This window comes from Choristoneura fumiferana, chromosome 2 (genome assembly GCF_025370935.1).
Source record: "Choristoneura fumiferana chromosome 2, NRCan_CFum_1, whole genome shotgun sequence".
Classification (NCBI taxonomy): Eukaryota; Metazoa; Arthropoda; class Insecta; order Lepidoptera; family Tortricidae; genus Choristoneura; species Choristoneura fumiferana.
In genome coordinates this window covers 17,660,159-17,674,286 of record NC_133473.1, presented here as the reverse complement: position 1 = coordinate 17,674,286, position 14,128 = coordinate 17,660,159, and the positions used below count along the sequence as shown (strand labels likewise).

The window sequence follows — 14,128 nt, the reverse complement described above, 5'->3', positions numbered from 1 at the left end:
AAATAACTCAGAAGTAATGATTATCCTAATAATGGAATTTCCTACAATTAAACATTCCAATAACATTCTAATGAGGTAAAGTCTTTGGTAAAGAGGTGATTAGTGTTAATGGGTTGGTATTATATATGATTTATAATTTATTTATTTAACCTGTGGCGACGCGCCTGGCAACTCTATTCAGTACGTTTCCAGAAAATGGCCGGGGTTGTGTGTTGAGCTGCCGTCTGACACGTATTTTTCTTTAATTCGTTTAAGATTTGATAAAAGTTTATTATGTTTGTATTATAATAATACTAGTGCTAGTGAAATATATATAAATCATCGAAAATGGAGTTTCGAGACACCTTGATTGCTGCACAACGGAATCAACAACAAAAGTCATCTGTGAGTTAATTTCGTAGTTTTCTAAACACTTATTACTGCGCCCTATTTAAATATAATATGAATATGTTAACCTTAAAATTCTTTGCTACTCCTATTGTATAAATAAGTTTACTGCTGAAACGCAACTTTTTCGAGAACTTTTACTTTGGTGTTTTACAAGGTTTGACAGATATAAATATTGACTAGAGTACTTTGTTTTTAGCGTAACACATACTATAGAGTTGGATTTGATCCGCCAAAGAAAGAACAAAGGCAAAAAGATAAGTTATCCGAAAATATTTTGAAGTTCTTGGCTAAGAAAGATGAGGAAGAGAGGCAGAAACAACTGGAGGAGAAGAGGAAAAGGGAGGAATTGCTCGCTATGCGTGACCCTAAGGCCCTCCGGAAAATCCAAAAAACTCTGAAGACTATAAAATCAGCCAACAAGTCTGTGATTGAAGACGCAATAGATCACAACAATACTGCTGTCACCAGGGATGGCCCAGATCAGCCTGATCAAGATGACTATGGGTATGAGTCCCAGGAAGCAGCTGCCATCTACGAGAAAATGATGCAGAAGTACAGCAAGATACCTGATGAACCCAAGTTTCCAGTGGGCAGTAAGTTGAACTTCTATTTAATGCAAATTGTGATTTTTTTGTACTATTCTGTAGGTTCCATATAGACATTGACATATAGGTATAGACTGCTTGTTTCATACATTAAAACTGTGCATAATTGTTGTTAACAGTGCATGGTGGCAAAAGATTTTCTGTTAGTATGTGATTTACTGCAAAAAGGTAGTCTAGTTCCATAGAGTGCATAATTAAATAGTCACCTGGTAGTTGTGGTTATTTAGTAATTAGATTTTGCAGTTAATTTTGTCCTTGGTCCTATAACCTTGTAAGTCCTTGCATACTTTATAAAGTACAAATCAATTTTAAGAATAACTTTGAAATGTACTATTGGAGTACAAGTTTTTCAATGAAATGAGATATGTATTGAAATAATTTCCAAAATCGCAAAACTGGGAATTCAAGGCTTGGTCTATAGCAGTGTTTTTCAATCTGTGGGTCACAACCTCTTGTGGGGTTGCATCTTTCAAATACTCTCACCGTTATTGTGTATGATTATTGATTATTCAATGTTTGCATAATCAACATAAGATGATACAAATAACTAAGTGGAGGTAAACAGGGGGTCAATCCTGAAAAAGTGGTCTATAGAAATAGTTAAGAAAAGGCGGGACTTACAACAATAATTTATTCTGCTAAGCAAAAAACTGTATTTGCTTTCCATCTCTTTCTAAACAAAATCAATTTAATATGGACCTTCTATGGTAGTCATGACATATGATATGACATACTTAGTACATGTTGGATCTATTTATCTGTTTAATTGATAATAGTGGGGCTCATGAAATCGTCACATAACATTTTATGTAAATTTTAGGTTTTAATACACAAATACTAGATTCTTATTTGAAAATATCTTTTCTTGTTCATTATTTATAAAAGTGAAATGAGTCATAGTTGTGCAAAATCTTAATCTGCTGCTATATCTCAAACTAACTGATAACCTGGTTTTTCAGAGAAAAGTGTTAAAAGAGACTTAAAGGGTACCATGGAGAGAGTGAAAAATGCATTAGCCCATGAAGATGATCCTGTGCCTCACAAGAGAAGGAGAAGGACTGAGAATGGAGGTATGTATAACCTAACCAACAAAAAGATGGAAAACTTCTGACTTCCAACTTCAAATTTCAATATCTTAAGAACGGCTAAACTGATTACCATCGCTAGAAAACCAGATTTCAAATAAAAAAAACTGCATTCTAATCAGTCCACCCGTTTAAGAGCTATGGTGTCACAGACAGACACACAATCAGACTCACAGATGCACATAGCGGTCAAACTTATAACACCCCTCTTTTTTCATCAGGGTTAAAAATTATAAAATGAATGACCTACAATAATATATAAATAAATAAATATGCTTATATATTCAAATTCATGCAGACATATTCAGGCTTTTGCTTTTTAATATTTTTTTTATTTCTTACTGTGTCATTTTACTTAATAATTAGGTGAGAGTATTTTCATACAGTTTTAAAAAGTACATATATGTTTTATTATATTTATGTGTTTGATCCCTCACATTTTAATCATGTTGTTGGGGACTTGGGAATACTGCAAAATTGTTCATCTACCGTATGTATGTAAATACCGTGTATAATCTGCACTACTGTAGTTTTATATTTTAAAGAACTTAATGCGTAAAATTATTTAAAGCTACTGGTTCCACGGATTTGCACTATCCCTGATGATTTATGTGTTTGATCCCAAAAAAGTTATGAATGGTAGAGTTTAATAAATGCTGTGTAAATTCCTTTGGATTGGTGTTATTACATACATGTATTAATTCTGCCCACTATACAACTTGATTGTGTAGATCAATAGGATTCCCCAAATCACAGGGATCCATACTTTATGGACCATTACTTAAAACTAAACTTCGAATAATAATATACAAATTCTATTCAAGTTATTGGGGATCAAATGCATATGAGAAGTATGTACCTACTATGTGATTCATCCTTAGATATTTTTTTGTGTGTAGAATAAATTATCATATTCCACTTTATTCTTTTATAGAACGTGAATCTAGTCCCCCTCAGAAATACGAACCTGAGAAAAAGAAAGACGAGAAACCGGAAAAACCGAAGTTCCGTAAACCAATGCCTCCTCCAATGGACTTTAATCAGTTACTAAAGCTGGCTGAGGAAAAAAAGAGTGCTCCTGTTGAAGTAGCTCCAAAGCCTGTAGTTACTAAGCCAATAGAGGGACCCGACCGGCCCATGACTAAAAAACAACGCCGGGAATATGAGGAGGAAATGGCGCGGCGGCAACGGCGCCTGGAGCGCATGGAAGCTGAGAAGAATGGCAGGAAACGTAAGTGTCTATTCATTAATAATAATAATAGCCTTTATTCAGATTTTTTTATTTACATCAATAAAAAAACTTTAACCCCAGAATCTTTCTGCCCATTGATTTCCTAATTGTCACCAGCTGACCTAATCCATAAGCTGCCGCCATTGTCTATTCATTATAATACTTCTATTCTAGCTCTTGAAAATCTTCCTGATTTGACTATCAATGTGCTTAAAAAAAAACATTTGCCCACATAGACCAACCTCATACAAAAGGTCTAAAAGTCTTTCAAAAAAATTCAGATTAACCCTATCATTGGTGTAGGCAAAATAGTTGCCAGTTAGTGTTTTTCAAATACGATTTCTAATTTAACCACGAATAAGGTTCATTTTATTACCTAGAAAGGGTTAAGAAATAATAGTAGTTATCTAATGTTACTTCAAGAGTTTCAAATTCAAATTTTAGGATATTGTTATTTTGGATTAATATTTTTTGCAGGGAATGCCATTAGTGTGTTCTAATGACGGTGAAAAACCCTGATTTAATTTTAATGACGTTTGTGCTGTAATGAGGGCTTAGTTTCGTAATTATCTATTCAATGTAAAAACAAAGTTATACCTTAATGACCTAATTAGCATATTCTATTGTTATCTTATTTTATATTTGCAAAAATTCTAATGGGAATTTAATTATATAATAGTTTAAGGGTTCAAAATAATGGTATGAATTAGCAATGTAATTAAAATAATAAATTGTTTACTGATTTCTAAAAAAAAGTATTATTAATTATAACTTATTTCATGTCGTGTTATTGATAAAAAAATACAATAGCATGAAATATATGCTGTCACAAATTAATTTATTATATCTTGGAATGTAAATAATAATTTGATTTATAACTTTCGAAAGTATGAGTAAGCATATTCTGTAACTTTAATCCATGTGCATTCCTAACGTTGTAAAGTTGTTTCATATGGGTTTGGAGTCTTATCCTTCTAACGCCCAAGTTAATTTTTTGATTTATGAACATCAAACTTTATGACATTTATGATAGTTTGATGTTCAAATTACAATACGTCTTTCATAAAGGACTGGGCGTTAGGATAGGAGGCTAAGTATGTCTATCATCTAAAATAAATTTAATCTGTCAAAAGTTGCGAAAAACAGATAATTGCATTAAGGTGTTATTTTATTAATGCCATCTCTCATGTATTATTTGGTTAGTGGTATCCTATCAAAAAGTAGTACAGCACTTTCAAATGTATATTTTGGTTTTAGCTCAAAGAGATGAAAGGCCTGAGAGACCTGCCGACAAAGAAAAAAAGCCAGAATCGACTGGTTTTGGGCGAATCCCAAAGATCGGCGACAAAACTGCCAGTTCTACTTCTAACCATCACAAAATAGATACTACAAAGATCCAAGAACGAAACAAAGATAGACCTACAATTGACAGAGAAAGGATGGAGAAGATGCAGAAGGAAAAAGACAGAGTTAGACAGGATAGATCCAGAGCTGAGTCAGAAAAGGAGAGATTAGACCGGGAGCGTTTGGAGAAATTGAAGGCTGAGAGGGAAAGGATAGACAGGGAAATGGAGCGACTAAACAGAGACAGAGACAGACTAGATAAAACTAAGATTAAACTTGAATCTAGCAAATCTTCTGATAGAACTAGCAAAGATCTAGATAGAACTAAACAAAGCTCAAAGGATCAAGTATCCCGGCAGGATGTAAAGAAAAGTATAGATTTGAAAAGCCAGAACACCTACAGGATAGATAAAAATTCGAATGATAGAAAGTTTTCAATTCCGAAAAATGGTGAAAGCAAGTACATGAACGGTCACAGTTCGCAAAGCAAGATGCCCCAGAAAGGAAGAGAGCAGGAAGCACAGAAAAGCGATAAAGAAAAGTTGATGCTTGCGAAGAAGAAAGCCTTGCAAGAGAATGACAAGCGTCCTCCCGATAATGGTAGAATTCCTTCTAAGAGGCCTGATGAACGGTCTGCGCCCGCTGGCAAGCCTCAGATGGCTCCGAGTAAGCCCAAGATCTCAAACTCATTCGACTTTGATAAGCACGTCAACTCGCTGGGCAAGAGCGGAGCGCGGCCGCAGGACAAAAACGGCAAGAGGCCGGAAGGCGGACGCCAGTTCCCTCCGGGCGACGTGCGGAGGAAAATGCAATCTGATGATATCAGAATGAAACAAAAACGTAAGATATTTTTTTATATTTTTTGAATTTTTGTTATTTATCACGATTTAACTGAGAGGAACCTTAGTATTCTCCAAAGATCATTTATCAGTCAAATCTGTCAAATAAAAGACATTTTAAGTATAAAATTTTGATCCCCTAGCTATTTTCGAGCCATGCAAATTATTGAATGTACTTAATCCATCTTAATCTGTGATGCCATTATTTTTTTCTAATGTTTTATTTTTATTTTTGTTACTCACAGGTCGCGTAATAGATTCGGAATCTGAGTACGACTCTGAGATGGATGATTTCATCGATGATGGTGATGAAAACATGGACTACTCCTCGCACATCAAGGAAATATTCGGATACGACAAATCCAAGTAAGTTTATTAGATTTCATATTATTTGAGATCTATGTGTGTTTGAATGGGACACAAAGAACTATTATTACTGGATAGTAATGAAACTACTACCTACGATTAGTAGTTAGAGGGTGGACTAGGTACTCAAATGTGTAAAGGGATAAAACTCATATGAGACCTTTATGTGACTGATCCCCAAAACGCGTCATATCTATGTCTGGGGGAACATAGTCATAAATAAAAGAGTTGTGAGGATCTTTAGACTTGTGTGAAATGTGAGGGAACTTAAAACATATTTTTTTCCTTGCAGACGATTAGGCTAATGTATATATAATTTGGTTATTTTAAGCTAACTCGCAGAAATAAAACTATTCTAAACCATTTGATTTATTTCTAGATATAAGAACATGGACGATGATGATGACCCGACGATGGAGTCCAGTTTCGCGCGCCAGCAGCGCGAGGAGTACATTAGCAAAAAACTTGGTAAGTTCAAACTTCATAGTCTTTGATATTCTATTACTTAGTAGTAGCAGTAGTAGGTACTGAAACCACGGAACTAAAAAAAAAACAGTTGAATTGAGAACCTCCTCCGTTTTTTGAAGTTGGTTAAAAAAAATTGGAAGTGCTTTATGCCTCATTTTATTTTTATTATTTGTTATAGCAACTATAGAAATCCATAGACGGACAGACAGACAGTCTAGTGACATTAAATAAGATTATATTTAAATAAGATCTGTTTGTTGTACCTTACCTGTTTGACAAATAAATTTATCATTATCATTATCATTAACTTTGTTGCTTTTTAAGTGCTCTGGGCACGGAAAACTAAAAATCTAAAAATTTTGAACCATTAATAAATTTGAGTCTTCTATTTATGAATGAAATATGTATACTAATTTCCCAATTCTATCTCTAAAAAGTTTTACGAATAGAAGATATTCATTTATTGTTTTGTTTTTTAGGTATAATGGAGGATCTCGAAGATATGCGCATGGAAGCCATGGAAAAGAAGAAGGCTGCGAAGAAAAAACGTCGTATCAGCGATGACTGACCCCCAGCGCCCGACCTTGGACTCAGAACACGCTAATGCCTAACTTGTATTCCCGCTTTTTGGCGTAGATCTTCTATTATTTGCTCAGGTCTTTTCATTTTCCTGCCAGGCCTTGGAAACTCTTATAGGTACCAAAGGTATCACACTTTTTTTTATTTGTCAAAGGTTTTTTTTATTATATCAAATTGATGAAGTTTTCTTTAAATTATCTACAAGCAGTATTTTTTTGCAACGACTACACTAACAAGTTATTGAAGTTTTTTTTTTAAATCAAAAATCTGTCATTTTTCGTTTGGTTATCAAAGTAGGTAATTTGACCTATGTTACTGGCTTGTAAATTTAATTACATATAATGTCTATATTGTCTATGTACCATAGAGCATTATTATTATTGTGTATAGTTTGTCAGTTTAGGCTTAAGTTTGAATGATTTTTTAGGTTCATTATTGTTCTTCTTACAAATAAGTACTAGTTTAATTATTTTTTGATTTACTAGAACAATCTTGGTTATATATATATACAAAAATATCACATTTAGTTTGGGGGTTTGATTATTACTATTCAATTGTATATATTATCTTTCACATGTATATATTTTGTTTTGATTGATGATAAATATCATAATAAACTTAAGTTTAATCACTTTTTTCTCTATTATTTATGTATAACACTGCCCACTTGAATACTAACAAAAAACCATATAGTCGACCAAGTTGTGCTTTACCATTTGTTTGACAGTTCTAAAAGTATCAGGAAAAAAAAACAATAAGGCTGATTTTCACGTTGACTTGTAAATAATAAAATAATAGTCTTTAACGTTAGAAGTCGCAGAATTCACTTTGAACCTTAGGGTAGAGGAATATCTATGGTCCACTATACACTTTGCCCAGAATTCTAAAGAACCGCTAAGGGCCCCTTTATAGTAACATTATAATTTATAATAATTATAGCATCAATGGGATAGTGAATAAATGAATTTTTTTTGACACTTATAGGTAGGAAAAACTTGATCGCTATTTATATGAGGTGCAAACATGTTTCGGTATTTAATTGATCAAATTTTTGAGACTGGTAATACTATTGAGGTTTAGATATAACTTAATAGAATTCTAGGAATATTTATCATGACACACCTCTCATATTATTGGACCGGCTATAATTATGTAATTACTTATCATTTTATCGTGCACCTGTCTAATTACCGTACCGCTTTTTTGTCAGGCAAAAGCGACACGGCACTGAAACTGAGTGCACATCTAGAAAAAGGATGGCTGCCATTTATATTTATCTGCGCACTCAAGTCTAATTACCGTGTCACTAGAGCGGGAAAAAAGCGGTATGTTAATTAGACAGGTGCACAATAAAATGAGAATGGCCGTTTTATAATAGAATAATTTTACAATACTTTCCATGGCACTTGCAATGTTGCATTAAGCCCAGTGTAGACCTGTAAAACATTTTTGAAAGGCGGAATATCGGATGGCGTTGTATCGAGAGGTTCGTTTGACATTACAGTCTTGCTTGTGATTGGCTCATTTGGTTTTTTAACTAATCACAAACCGCAGTTTTAGTTCGGATGTTAAATGAAGGTGTTTTTGGTGTTGCCAGTGAAATTAAGTCTTCCTGATAAAACGCAATAAAAGATCTCAACTTTATTGCGGAAGACGATATGCGAAATATAAAAATTAAACAAATTTCAAAATTATTAATTATGTTTATTTTTATCTCGTTGTAATTATAATAAGTATGTACCTTCTACCTTTACTCAGTAACATTAAGTATTTACATACTTGTTGTGTGTCGTACTAAGGTGATATTTTTTTATCACTTAAAATTATATACATTATTATAATTTACTGTCTGTCCTAAATTAACAGTCGATGGGGTCTACTTATTTAATTACTAGCTGTTGCCCGCGACTTCGTCTGCGAAGCATTCGTTTATCGGACGGCCACGGGCATAACTTTTTTTTCCGGGATATAAGGTATTATTTATTCTGGTCTTCTATTATGATGTGTGCAAAATTTCATAGCAATGGGGTACTGGAACAAACAAACAAACAATCTCACTTTCGCGTTTATAATAACAATAAGTAAGGACTTGTAATGAAACATAGCTTAGCTTATACAAAGTATTATGCCTATTCATATAAATCATATTATGTTTCTTTAGTTTCTAATAAGTCTGCAAATCGAAGAGTAATATAATAAAACCGCACATATTATTGACCTTAGTCAAAAATTTTGACTTTTCACACTTGTTGCATATAAGGTTTAAGATTCTTAGGTGAACTCGGACAACTTTAGATTGTTTCTAGCGTTTTTAGGGCTACAATTTCGTATTACATACATCATGAGGTTACCATGTGTGTTAGTTTTGTTTTAATTGGTACTTACGTTAACAAGTTTGAATTTTATTAATAGTTTGTTTTCCTTGTTTAATTCAGGATTGTGTTGTTACTATTTTTTAAATAGATTCATATCTGCATTACACTTCAGGCCAAATAAAAAGTACATGGAACACGGGCACACACTGTTGCACGGGCGAGGCGTAGTTTCACTGTTCACAGAATCCGGTTTTTAGTTTTTATGTGGTCTGAGCACATCACTAACAATAATCTAACTAAACCAATTGAACATTAATTACCACCAAAGTAGATAATATAACTTAACTTCAATTGTTTTTTCACATTTCATCAAAACTAGTATAAAAATGAAGGTACATACCAAAAAAGTGATCTAAATACTAAATACAGGATTCGTGATATTTCAGAATATTTTATCATTGGTCACGAGAATTTATTTATTTCATGTTGGCTCTACTTTCTTTAGAACGTCAGCTTTTTGTTGTTGTATGAACTTATAATAGTTTCTTCGTTGTTTATGTATCAAATGAAATGTTATGTGATTAATTATTGCAAATTATAAATTTTAGTAATTATGTAAAGATGTACAGCTTCGTGACAAGGGACAAAATGAGAAAAAATATTTATGTATATTCAGCAAATTAATCAGTGGTTTTATTTAATAAGTACCTGGGCGACTGAGCTTTGCTCGGGCTAAAACTCGGTAAAAATCGTTTTCCCAGAGATAAAACCAAGTTAGATCGATTTTTCACCCCCGAAAACCTCTACATACCAAATTTCATCGAAATCGTTGGAGCCGTTTTCGAGATCCCCGAAATATATTTATATACAATATACAAGAATTGCTCGTTTAAAGGTATTGGATTATAGTCCTCACTTTTTTCTTCACTGTTAGAATTATGGAGAAAAATGCTTGAAATAGCAAGTTTCGCAAGTAAAATTTAAATTCCACTTTATCACCGTATTCATAAAGAATATTCTGATAGGTACATACATGGAAAGAAAATGTAACTGAGCAACGGGGCCATGTGAACTTCGTCATAGGTACATCTTCAAGTATCTTCGTGACGGTTAGTTTTATGCTATAGCAGCGTTTCTCAAATACCCGGTACCGGGCCACGAAAATAAAATACCGGGCCGCAGCATTGTCTCATTGTTTACAATCATACTCGGTCATTATCAAGAGAAGTACAAAAAAGTTGGGTTATAGCATACTTATTATGTTACCTAATTCTGTTTCAGTCCTCGCAAATTTATCATAGTTTAATATTTATCATTTATAATGTCCATGAAGAAATAATAATTAAAAGAGAATCGCATTTGTGACTATTTGATTGATTTTGTACCATATTTTAAAGGTAGGAAGGTCGAATCTTTGTTTAGCTTTTATGCCGTCGATATACAATACAAAACTATGCCTGGAAAAGTGATAACTATAGTATACATATTTCTCAACGGAATTCAATAATCGAAGATAGAAAAAGAAAGTTTAGTTGTACCGCGTGGTTACACGGAAACCACTGAAGCAGCGCGGAAGCAGCAGAAGCCGACGACTAGCGATGACTGCAGTTACTAAGTATATTAAATAGTGCACCAACTGACGTATGGTTTGGAGAACTTGTCAGTCCCTCTTGGCACGAGTTGTTACTCATTTAAATCTTATAGCTGTTGTGGTGTTTTTATAGTTAAGGCCTTTGGGAACTGACATGTTCATTATCGTTTGATCAAAGTTCCATAATACATAAAGATTAAAAAAAAAACTGACGTACACTATTTTGGGTAGGTTTGAGGGTCTTCACAGAGGCAAAATATCTCTAGATGGCGTTAGTGGCGTGAGGTCCGTTTGAAATTTGCTTTCGATTGGCTCGTTTAGTTATTTAAGACGCTGTCAACACCAAAATGCCCTTGAGGATTCGGGATTTTGTATAAGTGAGCGGCGAGAAGCTTAACTATTTGCATTCGGCTAGCGACCGCGATCAGACATCAACACGCCTGCCGGTAGATGGCGTTAAACTCCTGTAGGGTTCCTATAGAGCGCAGAAGAAAACAGACAGGACATCGTTAAAAAAATATAGTTATTTATTATTATATTAGGTCTTGTCAGCCTCTTAACCAATGACAAGCAAACGTCAAACGGACCCTCGGGCCTCACGGCACTAACACCATCTAGCGATATTTCGCCTCTGTGCGAAAGGCCCAGGTGATTCCCCTACAATCCCGGGGTCCGAAACTGGCTGTAGCTAGAACTGGGACCTAGCCTGCGCGGGCCCTCTATCCCACCTACCGCCTGGCTTGCGGCAAGCCCTGCAAGCATAGCAAAGGGTCGTGGGTTCAAATCCGGGCTAGAACCTCTTGAGTTTTACAAAATTCATGTGTGTACATTTGAAATTTACCACGAGCTTTATGGTAAAGGAAAAGATCGTGAGGAAACCTGCACAAACCCGCGAAGCAATTCAATGTTCCTAATAAGCACTGGGCCCGCCAATGGCGTAGCGTGGGTATCGGCCGCCCGGGGCGGAAGAATATTTTGCCGCCCCCTTATTTAGGTATTGCAATAAAAAACCCAAAAGGTATACAGTAATTCCAAAGAACAAAAAAAAGTCATCGTCATTGTGTATTGTATAGGTGAGAAATAATAGTCATTTATTTGTGTTTAACAATTATCGAGATATTAATCAATTCAATAGGTACAATTTATTATGGAATTTTGCCGCCAAAAAACTGGGATAGTGATATAGGCTGAGATGATGATGATGATGATGATGATGTTTTGAGACTCAACCTTAGAAAAAGCCCCGCAAGCCGCTAGTGGGTAGGCAAGTTTCATTTTGTTTTTGTATACTATTGTTAACTTATTGTACTGACTTGTAGCGCTCAATAAAGAATAAGTATTCATTTGTACTGTATTGTATGGTATTGTTGGCAACATGCAGCCCGTGTAGACTTCCACATAAAATAGTACCTATTCAGGGTCATTCAGAAAATTGTTCAGTAAAAATTACTAAAAAGTGTTCAAATACTTCGATACGCCATATTTATTTTGTATCGCGTGCCGAGCTATTTGACTATTTTGGCGGCGGCTCGGCTACTATATTTGATGCTGACTGTGCGTACTGTACGTCGAACGCCGACCTAAGATCGTTTGAAAATGTCTAATATTATCTTGTTGGTGGCGTATACGTGTGAATGACCTAGATTTACATTACCTAGTAGGTAAACTACATTTTGAAGCTTTTTGACCTACATTTCACGCAATTTAATTTTGGTTCACATTGCACGCTTGCCGCGAACTGATTTTCAGGGTTGCCAGAATGAAGTTTTATTTTACATTGATTAGTCGGGCTCTACTTTCTTTTCAAACATTTGAGGAGACGATGGAGAAGAGAAGTAAACATACACATAGAATATTTATAAATGCTAAGCCTCTTTAAGCGGGAAAACAAAATTCTGATTCTGAATATAACGCAACTTAAAAAAAAAACATTCTGACCATGTTCTGACATTGATTTGACATTTCCGTTTGTACTTACTGACAGTGTTGCCAACGTAGGCTATTTGTCGTCAATTAGGCTACTCAGAATGGGGAAAAAAATAACAATAAAACTGACCAAGCGCAGTGTGGGGCTCCGTATTAATATTTTGCATATCTTACTAATCTTACAGCCCCTTAGAGTTATGAAATTTGACACCTGATCTTGAATAACACATAGGCTACTTTTTTAGGCGACCTCAATTCAAATTTCTGATCTGTTTCTTAATCCGATATACTAAAATGACGTTTCATGTGTTACCTGTTTTTTGCGTCTTATAAATAGTGATGTGCCGTAACCGGTTATCTCCGAAAGATTTTGTAGGTACCTATGTTATATGTATAAAATATTAAGATATGAACGGATCCCTGACGTACTAACATGTAGGGCACTTAGGACATTCTAGAATAGGTAAAATGGGTCTAATAAAAATGCGACCATTTTGGAGATATTTCTACTTTTTATAAATGTTGATATTTAAGTTTCAATTTCATTTTAAGTACGATCTCCTTAATTAATGCTTACCATAAAAACACATATACCATAACACGAGAAAACGCACTGACCACATCCGATCACAATACGAGTAAAGTAACGAATGTCGATCGAATACGAAAAACATGAATGACGTTGTGTGATATCTGTAGGGCTACTACGAAGTTCGCAAATCGAAGCTCGCATCGCATCGTCTTTCCCACTCTTGCAAGAGATAATATTAGCGTCAGCGGGACGGCACGACACGAACCGACACGAACGCACGACACGAACCTCGACTCTCGAACCTCGCAGTAGCCCTACTGGCCCTATACTACGAACGAACCTCGTATGTTGCCATCCCGCCAACGCCTATCAATCAAGTGAAACGGACGGCGCGACACGAACTTCGTCTTCCCAGTTTTGTAGTAGCTCTAAGTGATGAACACTGTATTCTTACTAGTTTGGCTTTGCCAGCCATATTTGGGCACATAATAAACAAGCCTAAAGGACACGACATGGAGGACATCATCATCATCATCATCATCATCATCTTACCTGAGCTTAGATTTTATCACTTTATCGTAAAAGTGCATTTATATTTTTAAAATAGAAAGTAGAATATTGAATACTTTAATGTTATTTTTGCTTTCATAAAATATACGTTTTACCTATTATTTACAATTATATCGGAAACCGAAATCATAGAGCATTACTGTTCGTTTTATGCTGGCCACATTATATTTATATTTGACATCTATCTAGGTTTCAGAAATAGACCATATAGATTCCTCAAGCTGTGAAAAATAGCGATATCAGGTTCCGAGTTGTTGGCAACACTGCTCACAGAACTGACATTGACA

General features: G+C 34.7%; 1 protein-coding gene across 1 annotated transcript; it reads left to right on the top strand.

The window, feature by feature from the left end:
- The first annotated feature begins 167 nt into the window (after positions 1-167).
- Positions 168-9,896, top strand: LOC141445293 (protein SPT2 homolog). The gene is made up of 8 exons (XM_074111091.1): positions 168-384; positions 587-983; positions 1,955-2,065; positions 3,015-3,311; positions 4,569-5,495; positions 5,740-5,860; positions 6,240-6,328; positions 6,808-9,896. Exons 1-8 carry the CDS (start codon positions 328-330, stop codon positions 6,894-6,896), a joined length of 2,088 nt encoding a protein of 695 aa, XP_073967192.1. The 5' UTR covers positions 168-327; the 3' UTR covers positions 6,897-9,896.
- The last annotated feature ends 4,232 nt before the right edge of the window (positions 9,897-14,128 follow it).

What these genes read in the sequence shown, in the direction of transcription:
- LOC141445293 (XM_074111091.1), top strand. Translation starts at nt 328, where the DNA reads ATGGAGTTTCGAGACACCTTGATTGCTGCACAACGGAATCAACAACAA. An exon ending in GAGAAGGACTGAGAATGGAG is followed by an intron (nt 2,066 to 3,014) that starts GTATGTATAACC and finishes ATTCTTTTATAG; the next exon opens with AACGTGAATCTAGTCCCCCT. An exon ending in TTCGGATACGACAAATCCAA is followed by an intron (nt 5,861 to 6,239) that starts GTAAGTTTATTA and finishes ATTTATTTCTAG; the next exon opens with ATATAAGAACATGGACGATG.